A 22,487-nucleotide genomic window follows, 5' to 3' on the forward strand; every position below is an offset into this window, starting at 1 on the left:
TGAATGTCCAGCATTCACTTAAAAGCTGATTTTAAAAATCAATAAAATAAATCTCCAGCCACAATGATCAGGAAAAAAGTAAGAGAGAGAGACAGAAGTCATGAATTATCAAATCAATGAAATACGACATCACTACAGATCCTACATACAATAAAAGCATATAAAAAGTATTTTATGAATGACTTTACACCAACATATTGACAACCAAGATGACCTGGATAAATTCCTTTAGAAACACAATCTATCAATGCTTACCCAAGAAAGAAAGAGATAATTTCAATAGCCCTATGTCAATTACAGGGACTGAACTTAGAATTAAATCTTCCTAAGAAGATCAGTCCTGGGTGTTCACTGGAAGGACTGATGTTGAAGCTGAAACTCTAATGGCCACCTCATGCGAAGAGTTGACTCACTGGCAAAGACCCTAATGCTGGGAAGGATTAGGGGCAGGAGGTGAAGGGGACGACAGAGGATGAGATGGCTGGATGGCATCACCGACTCGATGGACATGGGTTTGGGTAGACTCCAGGAGTTGGTGATGGACAGGGAGGCCTGGCGTGCTATAATTCATGGGGTCGCAAAGAGTCGGACCCGACTGAACGACTGAACTGAACTGAATGAAAAGATCTCCAGGTACAAGTGGTTTCACCAGTGATTTCTATAAACATTTAAGGAAGAAGTAAACAATTCCAGGTAAAGTCTTCCAGAAAATAGGAAAGGAGGGGCCATAAACAACTCTTTACTAAGGACAGCATTATCCCAACATCAAAATCAATCAAAATCACTACAGGAAAAGACAGATTCCTACCATATTTTTAATAAATTTAAATGCAAAAATTCTTAACAAGACATTAGCAAATCAAACCTAGGAATATATAAAAGGATAATACATCAGGCACACCACCACATCCTGCTCTATATTTCTTCAAACCAAATTTCTGTCAATTATTACTTTGTACAATTATTTGCTGAATTTACTTATTCCCCTACAATGTAAACTCCATGAATGCAAGAACCTTGTTTTCGTAATTGCTATATTCCCTGTACCTAGAACACTGTCTGTTATGTATATGGTTTCCAATAGTTTTGGAAATATACTTCAAAGTTTATTTCCCATTTCCTGCTGTAGACCATTCTTCATTCATTTAACTAATTTCAGACTTCAGATGAGATTTACTTTGGTCTCCAAGTATTCTAAACTCTTACCAAGATTATTTATGGGTTACTAGGGAGAAGAATTAGCTTACGTAACACCTAGGAAAGAAATAACATGCTGAAAATAGAATTATCTTACAATTTGCTGTTTGGGTCACATTAATGAAACTAGAAATAGGGAGATAAGTTAGCCATTGTAATATCTGGATAGGACATTAAAGGAATCTGAAGTAAAATGGAAGCCATGGGGGAGTGAGGAGTGAACAGACTTTGAAGAAAAAGATTTAGAGAGGAAAAGAGTAACTTTTCATTCCATATATTTGATGTTGGAGTAAAAGAATAACTTTTCACTCTATAGAGTTTCATACTAAAAATGATTTTTGTGGTTATGTGTGTATGTATACATAAAGTTACCCATTTCTAGATTACAAGCAAAAAGTTAAGTAGAAATGGTCTTGTCATTTACCTTGAAGTCCAATCTTTAAAATAGCTCTTCTGTTTTCACCACAAATTAAAGAAGAGATAAGTGAAAGTTTTCCCTGAAGTGAGAAAAAAATAGTTACACATAAATTCAAGAGACTGTAATAACATAAGTAAAAATTGGAATAAAATTTTAACGTTTCTTTATTCATCATTACAAAATACTGGAAAGAATCCAAGTACTGCTACACTGGGGAATGTTATAAACAGACTGTGGTGGAATTCCAGAAATCAATAAAATGTAACACTGTTGATAAACATAACAACCTGAAGAATTGCGAGGAGTGAAAAGCCACAGTCAAAAGGCTGCACACTGATACATGTAACATATAATATTGTACATCAACTATAATTAAAAAAGAAAAAAGCTGCAAACAGTTCAGTTCAGTTGCTCAGTCATGTCTGACTCTACTCAGTCGTGTCCAACTCTACATACTGTATGATTCAATTTACATGGCATTCTTGAAAGGCAAAAAATACTGTATAACCTGAGAAAACTGTTCAAAAGTGGTTGCTACGGATTGAAATTAAGGTAGCAGCAGACTATAAAATTTTGGGGGAGTGAAAGCCTTTTCTACAGCTTGATTATGGTTGCAGTTACACGTTTTTATACATCTGTCAAAACTCACAGGCCTATATATACTAAAATACAGTGAATTTCATAGTAAAATGCATTTAATAAAATTCAAGAAATGTAAATGTTTCTTGAGATACCTGCAGACATGTACAGGTTAGAAAAAGGAATGTAAGAATTCAAACTGACATTTCATTTATATCTAAAAGGGTTTATCTTAATAACACTAATAAAAATGCTAGAATTTTTTAAATATTTCACTTAAATTCTTCTATATCAAACACACAAAATAAGTGAAGAATGATGAAGTTAGGTACAGCATAGTAACAATTAAGATTAATGATCCATCAGAAAGAAAATTAATCAAAGCATTTTATTAATAAACACAAGTATGCAAGAAGCATCATCCTAATCAACCAAATGTGAAGTGAGTTTGCAAATACTAAAAAACATTTGATTAGGAATTTAAATACAATGAAGTAGAGAAGACCAGCTGTAATACACAGAACTTTACTTCATATGACAGGAAATATCAGGAAAATGGAAAACAAAAAAAATGAAAGATAAATGTCTACATGGAGAATATTGATTATGGGGTAAAACTGAAAAGCTACATCATTTCTCTTTCACTATATGACACATTTTGTCAGTAAGCCATTTACCTGCTTCCCATCACTCTTAACTTTGACCCAAAATTAAATACACAATAACTGAAATTTTAAAATTCACTAAATATGCATAACAAATATTGGATATAACCCCCCAAAAAGTTCAGGAACTTAAAGACAAAATCAATAGAAATTCCACAGTCTGAAAATCCTCAGCCAAAACACAAAACAAAAACAGTACTGAAGAAAGACAAACAGTACCTGACAGACCAGAAGGACAATATCAAAGAAACCAACATGCAAACATACATGTAAGTGACATCCAGAAAAAGAAAAGAGTAAAAATAAGCAAGAAAAAAAAAATTCCAAGACACATTAGTCAATAATTTCCCTAATTTGATAAAAAAACTATTGACCTGTGCATCCAAGAAGTTCAGTTATTCACATCAGGATAAGTTCAAATAAAGAACACACCAAGGCACTCGACAATCCAACTTCTGAAAACAAATGATAACTATTCTGAGTTGCGTCAATTCTTACCTGGATATATTTCCTGTCATAATCACAACCTGGCTGTAGAGATCTGATATCGACTTTGTGTAATTTATTTAGCAGATCAACTTCAGGCACTCCGTTGACTTCTTTTATTAATTCAAGTGGCATATCAGATCTGCTTCATAGTGTGATGGAAAGCAAATTCAGTTAGAGAAGTTGATAACTTACTGCTGAAAACACAAAAGCCAGTATTTTATCCAAAATATAGTAAATAATTTGCTTGAAGCGTCTTTGACTTACTTTTGCTTTTCCTTTCTAGTTAGTCATCACTTGTTGGGGGAGAAGAAGGACCGGTGAATTATTCCGTAATTCTATAACGAGGCTCAATACACACATCCTCCTAAGGCATTCAAACTTAACCATTTTCTATTAGTCTTGCATTTTAAGAACTGCTTGTACAATTTAGTTTTAGGATCTGTGAAAAGTGCCCTAACAACTGCCTTTACCACTGTGCTTTAAAGTGTACAAACTATTGAGGAAGGGAAAGGAGGTTGAAATGTTTTTCGCTTGTTTTTAAATCCCTTTGGCAGTTGTAACATTGTGTAGACAAACTGTGCCCCAAAAGTTTACGACTCCAAAATATATCGGTTGCCTCCTCCCTCCAGCCCCTACGCAGTCTAAAGAAACTATTGAACTGCTGTTAACTTGCGCATTCTCAGGTTCTTTTTTTCCCCAAACTTATTGCCTGGGACACGCACTAGTATCTATATTTAGTTTTAGTGTGTGCGCACCAAGCTTCTCCAAGCCAGATGACCGTCTTGAGGGCGGAGACCTGGACTAACTGAAGCCAGCTGCTCACAAAATGCAATGCTAAGATGCTCAACACAAGTTAAGCTCACGAGACAGACAAGTATGAAGAGTTTCCCTGCAATAACTCCTCCAAATGTTGACCTAAACTAAACCAGGCTCTTCATAATATCGGTTCAGGTACCAACTCACCTGGCAACCACGTCAAGATCTCCAAACTTACTTGGAAATTGACTAACCCCACTCTCTTAAGAGAAACTAGGAAGAGTTCGGACGGGCGCGCTCGTGACGTCACACGCACGCCAGCAACCCATTCCCACGCATGCGCACACGACCGCTAGGGCATACCCCCTGCTCGTTCTCGGGCCTTTGGAGGACGAATTACGAGATGGCGTCTAGGCCTAAAATGCGCTGGAAGTTTCCCGGAATACCTAGAGGATCCAGCGCGTGGCGGGGCGGGTGGCGGCTGTACTACCCCGGCGCCCCGAATTCCCGCCGATTCACTTAGGGCGTCTCCCGCCAATTTCGAGCAGTCTCTCAGGCCGGAGACAGAGGGAGGAGAGGAGGTGCTACACGTTTCCTAAATCCCGTAACCAATGAAAAGCCTTTCGCAAACCTAGGCGCGTTTGGTAGGTTGGAAGCTCCTGGGGACAGGGCCCTTATTTTAGTCCCCAGTTGTCTCCCCCTAAAGGCAAGAGCTCTAACGCAGTTTTTACAGTGAAATAAATCTAGCAATGAGGAATGCTACTTTTCAGATTTGATTAACTACTTCAATGATTTATAGGACTGTGATTTGATGCTATAATTAATGAGCTGTTTAGTTGCTAAGTCTTGTCAGACTCTTTTGCGACCCCATGTGCAGCTGGCCAGGCTTCTCTGTCTGTAGGATTTCCCAGGAAAGAATATTAGAATGGGTTGCCGGTTTCCTTTGCCAGGGGAATCTTCCCCTCCCGGGGATCAAACCTGCCTCTCCTGCATTGGCATTTGGGTTCTTTACCACTGAGCCACCGTAATTAATGAGATGCTGTTAAATGTGAATCTTCTGCTTAGTTTTTATTTCTCCCTCCAATCATTTACGTGAAACCACCCCAGTGCAAAACTAGAATGAAATAAAGATTCACATAAATATTTCCAAGGCTATTTGGACTGAAACATCTGCTGTACGTATATATTTGCAGGAAGAAGTAGCTAACATATTTGAAGAAAAAAATTTTTTTCAGCAGGAAGCACGTGTGTTAGTCCATCTTCCCTTTCTCTCCCATCCCTGTATTCATATAGCACCAGTTGTGATAACAATTTGAGCTCTGCAGCTGGTTATTTGAGGAAAACTATCCAAGGGGTCAATACACATCTTTTCTCAACCTATTTTCAGCTTTTCCTTCTTATTCTCTGTGTTGACCTGAAACAAGTAAGACTACCAGATAATTCTCCAACAAGGATGTGTTTATTTGGGATCAGTAGAATGGGGCAACCCAAGGTTTGCAACCACGGGGAAATATGCAAGAAAAGAACTGGAAAGGGAAGAAGAAAGCTGGTATATAGAGAGAAAGGGAGCTGGGAGGGTTTTAATAGCAAAGAGTTCATGGCTTTTCATTGAGTCTTTTTTTAACCTTATTTTATATTGGCGTATAGTCAATTAATAAACAATGTTGTGATTAGTTTCAGGTGGACAGTGAAGGGACTTAGCCATACATATATACATATTTGTTCACTCCCAAACTCCTTTCCTATCCAGGCTGCACATAACAGTGAGCAGAGTTCCATGTGCTATACAATAGGTCCTTGTTGGTTATCTATTTGAAATATAGCAGTATGTACTTCATCCCAAACTCTCTATCTATCCCTTCCCTCCATCCTCCTCCCTGCAACCACAAGTTTATTCTTTAAATCTGTGAGTCTCTGTTTTGTAAGTTCATTTGTATCAAATATCTTTGCCAGGAAAGGGAAGTCTGTCTTCTTCCTGTTGAGGTCAGCAGGGTATGAGACTTCAGTTTTCTAGTCTCCCAACTCTATTTTTTTTTCCAATATCTAACTGAATTAACAATCACCCAAATTATAGCATTATGGAAACATAAAGGTAATTACTATCTTTTTAAACTTATCCAAATGTAAGCTTATTGGAAAGAAAAAAAAAACAAATTTATACAAGATATTTTCATAAGCTTACTGTTTAGCATAGGCCCAAAGCCTTGGTGGTCATCTTATAGGATCCTTATAAATATACAGGACTGAGACAGGATTTACTATTGGGTCCTACAGAGAAATACACAGGAGCAATTCATTTCTTTAGGAGTCAAACTATCCACTGACCTTATGACTACTGGTTCTCCAAGTTTACTAAAGCCCAAAATTTTAACACCATGATCACTACAGGGGAATTTTTTTTTCAACTGTCACATGTAAACTTGGCAACACAGAACCTGTATACATGTTCTTAGTTTTAAAAATATACACCATCTAAACTATCTTTTTAGTTTAATTCTTCAAGTTCTCCTTTGCCCTAAAATGAGAAAAAAATCCTAGTTTCAATTTAAAAAAAAAAAAACAACAGGGAAAAGTGCCAAGTTGATCTTTTTGAAAGTGGAGTAAAACACTGTGGGGTTCAAACAGTATAGTTGTCAATTTCTATATACAAAAAAAGAGAGAGATAGTTAGTCCTTATTGATATATAGATATGTCCACCTATCACTCCCAGCAAATCTTAATACAAACATACTAGTTCATCTCCATAAACCACAAGACAATTTACTCAACAACAAAGTTATATAAATCAGGTATATGTTGGAAAAGTTTAGAACACAAGGACTGTTTTGAAAGTTCAGTTTGACTGTGGAGAATAATATGTCATTGTATCCAATGGCAATTCTAAATGTATCCAATCCAACTCTATTTAATTGAGGTTTCTGCTTATTTTATTTTATTTATTTTTTACATTTGCAATTGGCATTTAAACACCTTCTTCCACAGCCTAAGCTTACTATGGGCAAGGAGGATTGTTTGCTATTGTGACCAGTGTGACCAGTGTGACCAGTTGTGAACAATGTCTGGCACATTGTAGGTGCTGAATATTTGTTGAATGAACAAATGTTCAGGAAAAAAATTTTCTCTTTCCTCACCTCTGGCTTCCATCATTCCATTTCACCCCTAATTTACCATATTACATTGAAATTGTCATTCCAAGATAACTGAAGAGCTCTTTGTTGCTAAGCCAAAAGGACACTGTTTAGTCTTTCTTACTCATCTTTTAAAAAAGTATTTTCATCTTGCTACTGTAACTGCACAAGGCCTTTTGGGGCCTCTCTGGGACAGACCCTCACCACTCATGTCCTCCACTTGCCTCTTGTCTGTAAAAAAAACTTTAGCCAAATAATAAATTTAATCAGAAAAATGAGAAAATGCAGAAACAAAGGAAAACTGTCAAACAAGACAAAATAATGAAAGTTTAGCTATTAAACAAAGTCAAAGACAGTTTTTCTTAAGGGCTATATAAAACATTCTGCACCATATCTTTTGAACTATTTTGCATATACTAAAACCCCCATCAGACGAGTTTGCTCACAAACATGCTGCCCACAAGCATGTAGACCCACAGACCATTTGGAACCAGAAGTTGATGATGTTGACTCCTGGTTATCTCATCACCAGTCAAACAAAAGGATGTCCATGAACTGAGCATATATCCTGAAACCTTCTCACGAGTATGTAGCTCTTTTTCGCTTTCCCCTGTACAACATCCAAGCAAACCATGGGGAGTAGGGACTCAGTTCTTTGGTCTGTGAGTCAACCTTCTCCTTGGGATTGTCAACTTTCTTAATAATGCTCTTTCCTTTTACCCAATATTGGTCTCTCAGTATTAGATTCTTGAGCCATGAGCAGCCAAATTTAAGTTTGGTAACACTACCACATGTTCTTAGTTTTTCTTTTACCCTCTATCAACAGAAAGAAACCTTTAGAGTTTTCTTATTTTCTTTCCTGTTAAAGTCTATGAATGTCCATATTCTACTATGATGAAGATATCTAAGAGAGGTATACAAAACTGCTTTTTTGTTGTGATTGTTCTCAATTACTCTAGGACCCAAATGCTCCTTACACATTCAAGCAACTTCTAATCTTGTTCTTCTTCATAACTTCCCAGTTAGTGGCTGAGATGGGGATGGGTCTGGCTCCGGATCCTACACATTTCTTCCTCACATTAGCAATTAGTTTGTCCTACAAATTAAAAAAAAAAAACACAAAAAACTGAATATGAAATACAGTATAATTTAAGATAATAAGAGGAGGAAAAAAGAGATTGAATCAACTAGATAGGGCAATGAACTCATATAACGCCAAATCAATCCATTATTGTTTTTCTACCTTTACTGAAGCAATCTAAAACGCTACACTAAGACTAACAATTCATGTAACAGCTATTCCAAGTTATAATTTTTAAAGGTGCAGAGAAGGAAGTTTTGGTATAAAATCTACAATGTAAAAATGTTCAATTTTAAGAAAAGTTAAAATGAGATTCTCACTAATAAAAAATAAGTGCTGAAAGTAGAATTTTTAACTAAGAAAAGCATGAATGTAAGGATTCGGTGCGCCCCTAGTGGCTCAGTGGTAAAGCATCCACCTGCCCTTGGAAGAGATGCAGGAGATGTGAGTTTAATCCCTGGGTCTGAACGTTTCCCTGGAGTAGGAAATGACAACACCCTCCAGTGTTCTTGTTTGGAGAATCTCATGGACAGAGGAGCCTGGCAGACTACAGTCCCTGGGGTCGCAAAGAGTTGGACACAACTGAGCATGATGGATGGACACTTTTTTCCTAAGTGACTGACCAGAAGGAAAGAAATTAATCTACAAGCTTCTGGTACTTCTTATCTCTCATAAGCATTTTTAAACTGCTCTTACCTATTTATTTTTTAATGTTGATATTTTGAATTGAATTTTCTAGTCACCCAATACTCCAAATTTATTTCCTATGCATTAATTGTGGGGTTGTTACCCATTCCTGTTGCAATCAGCTATCTTCCTGCAAGCATTTGGTATCATGTTGCATCCCAAGTGCTTGACAATATCATGTTCTACTTATTCTTTAGTTTTCCTAACAGTAGTAACTAGATTACATTGTTTAGAGTTCATTTCCTTGCAATCTAATAGCATTTGTGTCCAATCCTAATGAACATATCAGTAACTGTATAAAATCTTATTTCTAAAGCATCAACTTTTTATATTGTTATATAGTTTAAAAGATGTTTCAAACATAAATTTATAGCAACATTATATTTCAAGCATAAATTTAAATAAGGAATGTAATCACAGGGTATATTATGAAAACAATAAAGATATTTTTAAAACATAATATTGAATATCACAAATTGAGAAAAACGTTAGAGTCTCTTGAAGAGATTCCACCACAATTTCTGTAGTTTAGTAGTATTTTTTAAAAATTACAATTAACTTCCAGTTATCATCACATCAAGTTCAGTGAAAAGCTCTGTCTGAGAGGAATACTAAGGGACAAATCACACACTAAGGAAAACGTGAATGACTGGAAACAGAACATAACAGCCTGAACGTTTAGTAACATTACAGGGATACGGATACATGAAGGAAGGGTGAGCAAAGCAAGAAGGACCATGATCTTATCAGAAAGAAGAGTGAGACACTCTTCTTTTTGGACTAAGCCATTCAGTTCAGTTCAGTTCAGTCACTCAGTCGTGTCCGACTCTTTGCGACCCCATGAATCGCAGCACGCCAGGCCTCCCTGTCCACCACCAACTCCTGGAGCTTACTCAAACTCATGTCCATCGAGTCAGTAATGCCATCCAGCCATCTCATCCTCTGTCGTCCCCTTCTCCTCCTGCCCCCAATTTCTCCCAGCATCAGGGACTTTTCCAATGAGTCAACTCTTCACATGAGATGGCCAAAGTATTGGAGTTTCAGCTTCAGCATCAGTCCTTCCAATGAACACCCAGGACTGATCTCCTTTAGGATGGACAGATTGGATCTCCTTGCAGTCCAAGGGACTCTCAAGAGTCTTCTCCAACTAAGCCATTAGGCACCTAAGTAATTCATAGAATATAAGAGGCACAGGGTTGACTGAAACAGGCTGTCTCAACAGAGAGAAATTTTAGTTAAGTTACACTAAAGATAAGTATTGGAAACAATCTGCATTTACAATATCAACATAAGTTAATTCAGAATAAGATTCTCTGAGAAAACTGTTTATAGAAAAAAAATTTAAAAAACAAACAAACAAAACCTCGAGGTGCCAATGTGTGAAATGAAACACGTTGCCTAAGAAAATGGTTCTTTGTTTCTCTGTAGAGGTGGAGAAGAGAGAGGAATTGAGAGGGAGCTAGCAAAAAGCCAAGGGGTATACATGACTCCCTGAAGAGATGTTATTTTTTGATGCCTGTGCTGTCCTTCATTAACCCATTAAAACAATTTCTCATTTGGTAAAGTTGTTGATCACATGAAATTAAAAGATGCTTACTCCTTGGGAGAAAAGTTGTGACCAACCTAGACAACATATTAAAAAGCAGAGACATTACTTTGACAACAAAGGTCCATCTAGTCAAGACTATGGTTTTTCCAGTAGTCACGTGTGGATGTAAGAGTTGGACTATAAAGAAAGCTGAGCACCAAAGATTTGATACTTCTGAACTATGGTGTTGGAGAAGACTCTTGAGAGTCCCTTGGACTGCAAGGAGATCCAACCAGTTCATCCTAAGGAGAGCAGGCCTGAATGTTCATTGGAAGGACTGATGTTGAAGCTGAAACTCCAATACTTTGGCTACCTGATGTGAAAAACTGGCTCATTTGAAGAGACCCTGATACTGGAAATATTGAAGGTGGGAGGAAAAGGGGACAACAGAGGATGAGATGGCTGGATGGCATCACTGACTCAATGGACATGAGTTTGAGTAAACTCCAGGCATTGGTGGTGGACAGGGAGGCCTGGTGTGCTGCAGTCCATGGGGTCGCAAAGAGTCGGACAAGACTGAACTGAACTGAACAGCCGTCAGACTGTAGCCACTCCCTATATTAAGCCCTGAGGAAAGGAAGTTCAGGATGCGAAAACAGGATCTTGGCCCCAGATAGATTAGGTACACATGAAAGAAATGATTTCAGTAAGCCCAGCTTGCATCTTCCCATACATAGAAAAGCATTAAGTTCCTTGAGATATCTGGTTTTCCTTAATTAACAATCAAGCACTAATCTGGGTGCTTCTGTGAAGGGATTTTACAAATCAATTGATGTTAAGTATGGAGGTTATCTTTTAGCATTGATAGTCAGACACAACTTAGTCACTAAACATAAAAAAACTGGAGGTTATCTTGGGGCCTGACCCAATCAGGCAGAAAGCAAAGAAGAACTTATGGCAGAAAGCGAAGTAGAACTAAAGAGCCTCTTGATGAGAGTGAAAGAGGAGAGTGAAAAAGTTGGTTTAAAAATCAACATTCTGAAAACTAAGATCATGACATCCGGTCCCATCACTTCATGGCAAATAAATGGGGAAACGATGGAAACAGTGACAGCCTTCATTTTGGGGGGGGGGGGGACTCCAAAATCACTGCAGATGGTACCTGAAGCCATGATATTAAGACACTTGCTTCTTGGGAGAAAAGTTATGACCCACCGAGACAGCATATTAAAAAGCAGACATTACTTTGCCAACAAAGTTCCATCTAGTCCAAGTTATGGTTTTTCCAGTAGTCATGAATGGATGTGAGAGTTGGACTGTAAAGAAAGCTGAGCATCGAAGAATTGATGCTTTTGAACTGTGGTGTTGGAGAAGACTCTTGAGAGTCCCTTGGACTGCAATCTCAAACCAGTCCATCCTCAAGGAGATCAATCCTGGGTGTTCATTGGAAGGACTGATGCTGAAGCTGAAACTCCAATACTTTGGCCACCTGATGCAAAGAACTGACTCATTTGAAAAGATTCTGATGCTGGGAAAGATTGAAGGCAGGTGGAGAAGGGGACAATAGAGGATGAGATGGTTGGCTGGTATCACTGACTCAATGGACATGAGTTTCAATAACCTCCGGGAGTTAGTGATGGTCATGGAGGCATGGCATGCTGCAGTCCATAGGGTCACAAAGAGTCGGACACGACTGAGCCATCGAAATGAACTGATCTGATTGATCACAGTAAGGAAGTACGGGATTTGGTCTATGTTCAGACTGATACAAGTATAATCGAGGCAGCACACACTGAAGAGAGAGAAAGAAAAATAATAATGAAAGACCTGCTGAAAATGAGCAGACATGAAGGATAGACTAGTCAAAGAGGAACTTTCAATTTCTTAACACTGTAGATGTATGGGTTTATATCTTGAGTTTAGAGTCACTATTTTCTGAATGTCCTGCAGAGTATAATATGAGGATAGTTCTGGACAATCCTGCATGCAATAATACTCACTATAGAACTTTATATAATCTTAGGATTAAAAAAATGTGTTAGACTTCAAAATATGTGTTTTAAAAAGACTCTGGTCCAGTGATGAAAGTTGGAGAGCATGATAGCAGGTAGTAAAGTGTAATCTGATTTTTTTTCTCTTTTTTACCCATCTTTTTCGAGTGATCAAAAATAGGCACACTTTTAATCATTCATAATGAATAATTTAAAAATAGTTTAAATAATGGAAAATTGATTAGGAAGCTGCATTTTTTTTTTAGTTCTTCATGGTTATTTGGCATAATTGAGAACCATTTGCTTTAGGTTCAAAATATGTTTTTAACACAAAAAGACATTTTGTACTTTTGTCAGATCTTTCTTCTATTAGTTTAAATAGAATCTGCATTTATTCATTACATTCATACATTTTTTGAGGAATTGCAAAATTCAACATCATAGAATCCCCTTGATGAAAATTGAGGGTATGTTATTCTTTTTTTACTTGTATACAATAACAGTGAGAAGTTCTGTATATAAATGACAGTTTATCTTTTCTCCCTACAGTGATAGGTTATAGCTACTGTATTGGAGGATGAAATATGATTTGTGTTGGCCCTACTTTTATCTAGTCCTCAGTAGTAAAAAAATTAGTTCAAAGCATCTTTCCTATGATTAGAGTAGAATAGAAATGATTACCATATAATCATGTTTGAAAAACTTCTAGTTCAATTAGGATATATTCAACCCAGAGTACAGTGTCAAAATCTGGCACGTCAAAGTCTGGCATAGTCAAAGGAATAGAACAGATGGAGAAAAGCAAATACTTTGCTTTTCCTGCTTATTTTCATATTAAGATGGTGTAAATGAGTCCAAAGTCTAGATGCATGTTTGTTTAACAGTTTTGTAACTCTATCAAAAAGAAAGGAATCGGTGAAAAGAAAATTTATTTTTTCTGCTTTGTCATTTATACTTACCATGAAGAATTGTTTATGTACTCCAAGTAATCCGCTAATCAATTCTATTCATATTACATTTACAATACTAATAATATTAATCCTGATAAATCTCAATTTTCCCTCATATTAAACATTCTTCTTTTCTTTCAACTTCTGCCCATTAGCCTTTATATCAAACCATTCATTCCTCCCTCAGAAAAATTCTATTCTCTTTGCCACAATTACACATTCAGAAATGAGCATGTGGCCCAAAGACAGATGAAAAAGTATTTGCTGGGGACTTCTGTGAGAAAATTTTTTCCTCTCTCTGTTGTCATAGCAACAGTATGGCAAACCAGCCTCCCATCTTTCTGATACAAAGTGAGGAAACATGTAGATAATTACTCCTGTATGCCATTCCATGGCCAAAAAGGAAACACATTTAAAATGAAGCCAGTCTGTGGTAAAGGAGCTGAATGTCAGATTTTTAAAAAATCTGCATTTGATAACTTTAAGCCCTTGTATCAACTAACTCTGAAATTCACATGCCTCTGAATTTCAAGTTTTATGAACTTGTTTCAATTTTACATGACTGGCAGTCAAAAGAAGACTTCTTTCAGGCTAGCACCAGGGAATTCATAGGTGTAGACATCTAACATTGCTAATAATAATCTAATATTTTCATTGGCATCCTGGATATCTCCACTCATATGTCTGGAAGATATCTCCAACTTTCAAACCAGAACAGGCTTAAGAGAGAACTCCAGATGTTATGAACTCCAAATTGTTCCACTTTAATATTCTCTAATTCAATGAATGGCACCACTTTCATGCAATTAATTACTCTGGCTAAACCACATTGAGGATGCTCTTATTTCTTCTAACACTCCACAACCAATCTGAAAGTTCTGATGTCTCTGTTTTCAGATCATATCCTATTCTGGATCCAGGCACTTGCCATCACCTCCATCAAGTCAATTATCTTTCACTGTTTCAAAGTAACAGCCTTCTAAAATGGATTACTAACCATCATTCTTATTATTTTACATCTAATTCCCCACATGGGGCCCAGAGGGATTTTTTAAAAAATATATTGAGAAAATGTCACTTCCGCTTACAGTATCTTTCAGTGGTTTTTCACCACACTGAAAAAAAAAAAAAATCTAGCCTCTCAACACTTCCACTTTTACATGCAGATATTCCCCCCTGTCTCTCTGCTAGAAAGTACTGACTTCTGCTGGTTTGGAAACAGACTAAACACACTGAAATTCTCTTCTCCAAATAGTCAAGAAACTTGGCTCTCTTCCTTGAGGTCTCTACTGAAAAGTCACCTTGCTGGAGGGTGGTTTTCCAACCATTTGTTCACTATTCTTTGCTATCTTGTATTAGTTCTAAAGCAAATGGGTGACTATATATTATCAGTCCAACTGACAATGTTTGACCACCAGATCTGTTGATAACTGATCATCTACTCTTAGATTTTTCAGTGATAAGAGCTATAATCCATTTTTGCTTACAACATTTTGACATGAGATTGTTTTTTGTTTTGTTTTGTTTTAATTTGCAACAAAATAGTTCAGTTCAGCTCAGTTCAGTCGCTCAGTCGTGTCCGACTCTTTGCGACCCCATGAATCGCAGCACACCAGGCCTCCCTGTCCATCACCAACTCCCGGAGCTTACTCAATCTCATGCCCATCGAGTCAGTAATGCCATTCAGCCATCTCATCCTCTGTCGTCCCCTTCTCCTCCTGCCCTCAATCCGTCCCAGCATCAGGGTCTTTTCCAATGAGTCAACTCTTCGCATGAGGTGGCCAAAGTACTGGAGTTTCAGCTTCAGCATCAATCCTTCCAATGAACACCCAGGACTGATCTCCTTTAGGATGGACAGGTTGGATCTCCTTGCAGTCCAAGGGACTCTCAAGAGTCTTCTCCAACACCACAGTTCAAAAGCATCAATTCTTCTGTGCTCAGCTTTCTTCACAATCCAACTCTCACATCCATACATGACCACTGGAAAAACCATAGCCTTGACCAGACAGACCTTTGTTGGCCAAGTAATGTCTCTGCTTTTTAATATGCTATCTAGGTTGGTCATAACTTAATAGTTAGTACAATTTTTAACTCTCCATGAGCCAAAATCTGAGCTTGGCTATATTATGTGAACCTCACTATTAGAACTACTGCCATCTCCTTTTCGTTACCAGTTCCATTACTCTTTCCTTTGTGAAACTTGAGACCACCTATGTCAACAGTAAGGAGAAGGAGCAGATGCTAGATCTTAGAAGGAGAAAGTCACGTAGAGAAGACTATGTTGAGCAGAGATGTGACTTTCAGTGTAGTGATGAAGCCAGCTTCAGGATAAACCACAGATCCCTAGTTTTAGGAAACCAAAAGGGATGGGGTACAAATGATTGGTCTATACATGTAAGGCTCTTCTGGCAGAGAGCAGATCAAAGAAGAAGAGTGAGAAGGTCTAAAAAGGCAAAGAGAGGGCATATGGTATATTCTAGGTATCTCTATCTCACTTTTTGAAAACTGATTTACAGCTATCTATTCCAGGACACAGAATTAGAAGGTAAAGCACTTACCCTTGGGGAATATTAAACAAAAAGAAAAAGTCCAGACAGTAAAAACCTCAAAGTAAAACAAATCTCATCCAAACTATTTGTTTTTGAGGATGAATCAGCAATCCGTGAGAAAACAATAATATGAACACTTTTCAGAACATTCTGGAACCTGTAATTGATAATCTAATTCTGGTTTCTTAGAGGCCCTTTGGCAAATAAAATTATCTATTACCCTAGTTTATCACTGTTGTTAATATTGGAGAACTGTAAAAAGAAAAAAAACTCATATAAACTATTAATATAAGATGAAATATCAAAATTATAAGACTTTCCAGAATAGTATATGGGGCAATTTCCACAGACAGGCGTGTATATATGTCACAATTTTCCAGCTTTCCCCAGATTCAAATAATAAAATACACACTACAGCTAGAGTCATATTTGTAGACTGATGGGCTAAGCACATTCTAATTTTAATTGTATACTTTGATTACTCTCTGATAGCTCCAAGTTTAATTGCTGGACTTTTGAAGCTAGACTTTTGACATATCTCCAATTTTTTAATGAAAGCAAATATTAAAACAACACTCATTTAAGTGAGTGAGCAAATATCCACATTTTTGCATGGATTCATCTACACCATTCCTGAGACCTGATATTTGTATTCTGTGGAGATGACTACCACAGAGGTGAAAAACAAAGACACTATTAAATATTGAAAATCCCCATGCATGTGTGCTTAGTCATGTCTGAGTCTTTGCACCTCCACGGACTGTAGCCTGACAGGCCCTTCTGTCTGTGGAATTCTCCAGGCAAGAATACTGGAGTGGGTTGCCATTTCCTCCTCCAAGGGAATCTTCCCGATCCAGGGATGGAACCAGTATCTCTTGGGTCTCCTGCATAGGCAGGTTGATTCTTTACCACTGGTGCCACCTGGGAAGCCCCAAAACCCCTAAAGTTAATTAAATTACAAGCTTTAAAGGGCCCCTTTCAATTAGGACCACTAGATAATACAATATCTAATGATACTCTTCAGAACTTTGTACCACAAATTATTGTGTTTTAATGTGTAAGCCATAATAAAGCCATTCTTCTACCATTATGGGCTTTGCAATATGCCCCATCTCTTAAATGCACATGGAAAAAACATTCTGCAAGTGACAAATTCCCTCACCAAAAATACCGTTAACACAACCTCCTAAACTTCTAGAATAAATAAATCCACAAAGACAATTTCTTAGGAAAGTTCAACCTGGACCAGAGAAAAAAATCAGGCTTCTAATCAGTAATCATAGGAAGTGCTGAACAAGGACATTGGATGAAGGTGGCTGACTAAACATAAGAACCCTCTCCTAGCCAAATCTCTTTTAAATGGTCATATATATATTTTACAAAATAATAAGTATAAAGTGGTGATAGAAAACTAGAATATCTTTTATCAATGAGCCATGCAATTTGAGGAATTAGTTACATATGTAAAACAGAGAAAAGCGACTCATGCAAACTACAGCCCAAAAGACATTAGGAGGAGGACAGAGGGACAGAGGTGAAATGTTTACCAAAGGATGATTCAATAACAGAGCAATGCATTAAAATGGTTGGGGAGATCCCCAGAGAAGGGATTACTTGGGTGAGTGCATGTGGAATATCTGGGCAGAATCTTCTCCTTTTCTGGGCCTCAGCTGCCTTTGCCCTCAGAGCAAAGTGGTGACAGTCAGTGTCTGAGTCACTGAAACCAGACATAATCAGACAGAAATCTCAGGCAGTCAACCAGCATTTCAATCCCATGGTTTCTTGAGGCCAGCTCTGATGTCAGAGCATATACCACAGCCAGCCAAACAGAAATTAACAAACAAAATCATAAGGATCTAGTGTAAGGAACGGAGAAGGCAATGGCAAGCCACTCCAGTACTCTTGCCTAGAAAATCCCATGGACGAAGGAGTCTGGTAGGCTGTGGTCCATGGGGTCGCTATGAGTTGGACATGACTGAGCAACTTCACTTTCACTTTTCACTTTCACGCATTGGAGAAGGAAATAGCAACCCACTCCAGTGTTCTTTCCTGGAGAATCCCAGGGACGGGGAGAGCCTAGGGGGCTGCCATCTATGGGGTCGCACAGAGTCGGACACGACTGAAATGACTTAGCAGCAGCAGCAGCAGTGTAAGAAAAATAGACTTTATTAGGGCTTCCCACATAGCTCAGTGTATAAAGAATCCAGCTGCAATGCCGGAAACAGGAGAAATGTGGGTTCTATTCTGTGGGTCATGAAGATCCCCTGGAGGAGGGCTTGGCAACCCACCCAGTACTCTTGCCTGGAGAATCCCAAAGAGAGAGGCACCTGGTGAACTACAGTCCACAGGGTTGCAAAGAGTCAGACACGACTGAAACAACTGAGCAAGCACATGTGCTTTATTACGTAAGTTGTCAAACCCAATTTTTGAAGAAATTGATTTCAATATTTAAGAGACCAAACAGGATTTGAAAGGCATTTAATTAACAGCTTTAGACTGAGCCAAATGTTATAAAAATATCAGAAATAGTAACATGACTTATCATAGATGTGGGCTTGCCTGGTGACTCAGTGGTAAAGAATCTGCCTGCAGGAGGACCAGGTTTGATCCTGGGTGGAGATCATCTGAAGAAGGAAATGGCAACCCACTATAGTATTCTTGCCTGGGAAATCCTATAGATATGGGAGCCTGGTGGGCTACAGTCCACAGGGTCACAAAAGAGTCAGACACGACTTAGAGAGTAAACAACAACATGTCATAGATGTAGATTACTCAGTTCAGTTCGGTTCAGTCACTCAGTCATGTCCGAATCTTTGTGACTCCATGGATTGCAGCATTCCAGGCCTCCCTGTCCATCACCAACTCCCGAAAATTACTCAAACTCACGTTCACTGAGCCTGTGATGCCATCCAACCATCTCATCCTCTGTTGTCCCCTTCTCCTCTCACATTCAATCTTTCTCAGCATCAGGGTCTTTTCTAATAAGTCAGCTCTTTGCATCAGGTGGCCAAAGTACTGGAGTTTCAGCTTCAACATCACTCCTTCCAATGAATATTCACTGGTTTCCTTTAGGATGGACTGGTTGGATCTCCTTGCAGTCCAAGGGACTCTCAAGAGTCTTCTCCAACACCATAGTTCAAAAGCATCAATTCTTCAATGCTCAGCTTTCTTTATAGTCCAACTCTCACATCCATATATGACTGGTGGAAAAACCATAGCCTTGACTAAACAGACCTTTGTTGGCAAAGAAATGTCTCTGCTTTAATATGCTGTCAAGGTTGGTCATAACTTTCCTTCTAAGACGTAAGCATCTTTTTATTTCATGGCTGCAGTCACCATCTGCAGTGATTTTGGAGCGCAAAAAGATAAAATCAGCCACTGTTTCCCCATTTATTAACCATGAAGTGATGGAACCAGATGCCATGATCCTAGTTTTCTGAATGTTGAGCTTTAAGTCAACTTTTTCACTCACCTGTTTCACTTTCATCGAGAGTCTCTTTAGTTCTTCTTCCCTTTCTGTCATAAGGGTGTTGTCATCTGCATATCTGAGGTTATTGATATTTCTCCCGGCTATCTTGATTCCAGCTTGTGCTTCATCCAGCCCAGCATTTCTCATGATGTACTCTGCATATACTCTGCATTCTATTTTATTCCCCCTCTATTTCTTTGCATTGATGACTGAGGAATGCTTTCTTATCTCTCTTTCCTATTCTTTGGAACTCTGCATTCTAATGGTATATCTTTCCTTTTCTCCTTTGCCTTTAGCTTTGCTTCTTCTCACAGTTATTTGTAAAGCCTCCTCAGACAACCATTTTGCCTTTTTGCACTTCTTTTTTTGGGGGATGGAATATAAGAGGGACACATAAAACAAAGTCAGATTATAAAAGCTGACAACAAAGATGACTAACAAAATGTTTTAACATGGAGTAGATAAAAACTTTTGCAAAGTATTTTATTATAGAATCAAATAGCTTAATAAATCAAAAATTTTTTCTAATTATCTAAAGCCTTCCATGCATGAAGATTTAAGGTAGAAATATGAGAATCAAAGGAGAAATCATAAAACAACAAAATAAGTGGGAACAAAAATAAAACCACAATAATGATACAACAGTTGAAGCACCCACACAATTTTAAACAAGTCTATCTAATGAGGGCTTCCCTTATTCATTACCTCAGTGGTGATGAATCTGCCTGCCAATGCAGGAGACACAGCTTCAATCCCTGTGTCTTGAAAATACCCTGGAGAAGGACATGGCAACTCACTCCAGTATTCTTGTCTGCAAAATCATGGACAGAAGAGACTGGTAGGCAACAGCCCATTGGGTTGCAAAAGAGGTGGACGTGACATAGTGGCTGAACAACAACAGCTATCTAACGAAGGACAAATTTCAGCATATTGAATTAAATGTAAAGATAAAAAAGCATTTAATAATTAGAAAGAGATAATTGTGGAAGTTTGCCAACATAGACTCATTATACACATACCTGGGATCCATGTAGAGGAGAATACAACAATCTGAACCTAAAAGAGTTAAAAATATAAATAAAGAAAAATTTCTGAGATAAAATTTTTGATTCAGTAAACAGAAGGTGGACACTGAATTGTAATTAAAATTGGCTCAGAATTATAAACACTAAGACACTTTCATTTACATTTCCTGGACTTAAAACTGAAGAAAGATTCCTATGGATTTTAAGTGACCAAATCAAAATAAAATGGAAGAGTAACTTATTTTAAGCTACTTGTCAGATTGGTTTTAACCCTCACTACAGCATGTTTCATCGTTAGAAAGAAATAAAGCAATTCTAGGAAACCCTCAAGTAGGAAAAGTATGACTCAAATATTTTGTACTACTCTAAATTTTTGCTTATCTGTAAAAGCAACAGACAAGTGACCATAGATGACTCTTTTACTATTGCAAGCTTTGGAAGAAAGATTGCTCTAATTTGGATAGTTTACATTATTTCAAAAATAAAATTAAAAGGACTTACCAAAAGCTGGACTTCACAAAGACTTCAAGATGAAAATGTGGTTTTTGAACATCCTACAAAGGGAGGCAAATATAATGTTTCCCATGCTATTCTCCCAAGTATTCTTCTTTTCTCAGAGCATATTCCAGGAAATGGGTTTGTGTAAATGTTGTGCAAGTCTTCCCTGTGAAACTCTTTTTTATCTTACTTTCCAGTTACCTTCCTGGAACAATGAATACTGGAACTTGTACACAAGTAAAGAAAGTTCTTTTTTTCACATTTGTAGGCATAATTTTATTAGATTAAGCTTAGATATAAATGGTAAATATTTCTTATAATTTTAGATTACATTATGATAAATATTTTCCTTCTTAATGAGAACTATCTTCTTGATATTACACATTAGTAAGTAGATAAAAACCAAACATCTTTACTGTATAGCTCAGAAAACCCAGCTCAGTGCTCTGTGGTGACCTAAATGGGAAAGAAATCCAAAAAAGAGTGTTTATGTATATATGGCTGATTCACTTTTTGCTGTACAGTAGAAACTAACACACAATTATAAAATAACTATACATCAAAAGTTAATTTGAAAATGCTTGTTTCTCTTTTTTGGTCATTCTGTTTAGTTACTAAGGTATGTCCCACTCTTTGCAACCTCATGGACTGTAGCCCACCAGGTTCCTCTGTCCATGGGATTTCCCAAGCAAGAATCCTGGAGAGGGTTGCCATTTCCTTCTCTATGATTTCTATTCTGCATCTTAAGTCTGAAGATAAATGGCAGAGATTTTCTATTTGCTTTTCCCCATTCTATTTCCAATTCTACTATAAAGACATATATAAATTAAAAATAAGAGACAATTCTCCATGTTGAAAATAAAGGAGAGACTTCCCTCACCCCTTTTCTTAGAATGCTTACTTTAGAAAGCCACAATTGATAAGCTTTTCCTTTGTCTCTGAAACTTATGTAAATCTTTTAGAAATGAAATAAAATTCTTAAGAACTTTATGACCCAGCTATGTCTCTCTCTAGGAAACTGGAAAGCCTCGCCTTGAAATGAAATCAACAAGGAGGAGAGCATCCCAATCTTCTCATTTTTGAGGGAGAGTTGCAAAATCACCTCTTAAAATGAGAACAGAACTCTTTCAGAGAGGGGAAAAGGAAGTTGAGAGGGTTATGGGAAGCAAAGCATCCAAGCATTTTCATTGGTTGACTTGTGACCATTCTCACTGGCTGACTTCTCACTGCCAAGAGACAAGGAGTCTATCTTCTTCCAAGCTTCATTAGATACTGGTCACAGGGTGTGAGAGCTCCCCTTCTGGTCTCCTGACTTTTTAAAATTCAGCTTTCTGTTTATTAACTTACAGTCCAGTAAAATCTCACTGGAGATCCAATGCTTTATAACCAAGTTCAGTTTCTGTTCTAAGCCAATGTCTAACTATGCAGTAACATTGCAATTTTATTACAGGGTAGACAAATTCAAGGTTATTATTGA

General features: G+C 37.5%; 1 protein-coding gene and 1 pseudogene across 10 annotated transcripts in view; both read right to left on the reverse strand.

Moving 5' to 3' along the window:
* The window catches only part of POT1 (protection of telomeres 1), a 91,084-nt gene extending 86,410 nt beyond the window's left edge, over positions 1–4,674 (reverse strand). Inside the window, exons 1-4 of one of the 10 annotated variants that reach the window (XM_043872277.1) lie at positions 4,551–4,674; positions 3,613–3,641; positions 3,358–3,487; positions 1,622–1,694 (exon numbers count right to left, since the gene is read on the reverse strand). In XM_043872277.1, the coding sequence (XP_043728212.1) occupies positions 1,622–1,694; positions 3,358–3,480 (196 nt within the window). In that variant the 5' untranslated portion in view covers positions 3,481–3,487; positions 3,613–3,641; positions 4,551–4,674. Of the gene's footprint in view, positions 1–1,621; positions 1,695–3,357; positions 3,543–3,612; positions 3,642–4,311; positions 4,466–4,550 lie in introns of those variants that run through there. The other 9 variants (XM_043872275.1, XM_043872274.1, XM_043872271.1 and 6 more) reach the window with 9 other exon arrangements.
* Positions 4,457–22,487, reverse strand: part of LOC122673874 — a 67,932-nt pseudogene continuing 49,901 nt past the window's right edge.

Source organism: Cervus elaphus, chromosome 18, assembly GCF_910594005.1.
Source record: "Cervus elaphus chromosome 18, mCerEla1.1, whole genome shotgun sequence".
In the NCBI taxonomy this organism is placed as follows: domain Eukaryota; kingdom Metazoa; phylum Chordata; class Mammalia; order Artiodactyla; family Cervidae; genus Cervus; species Cervus elaphus.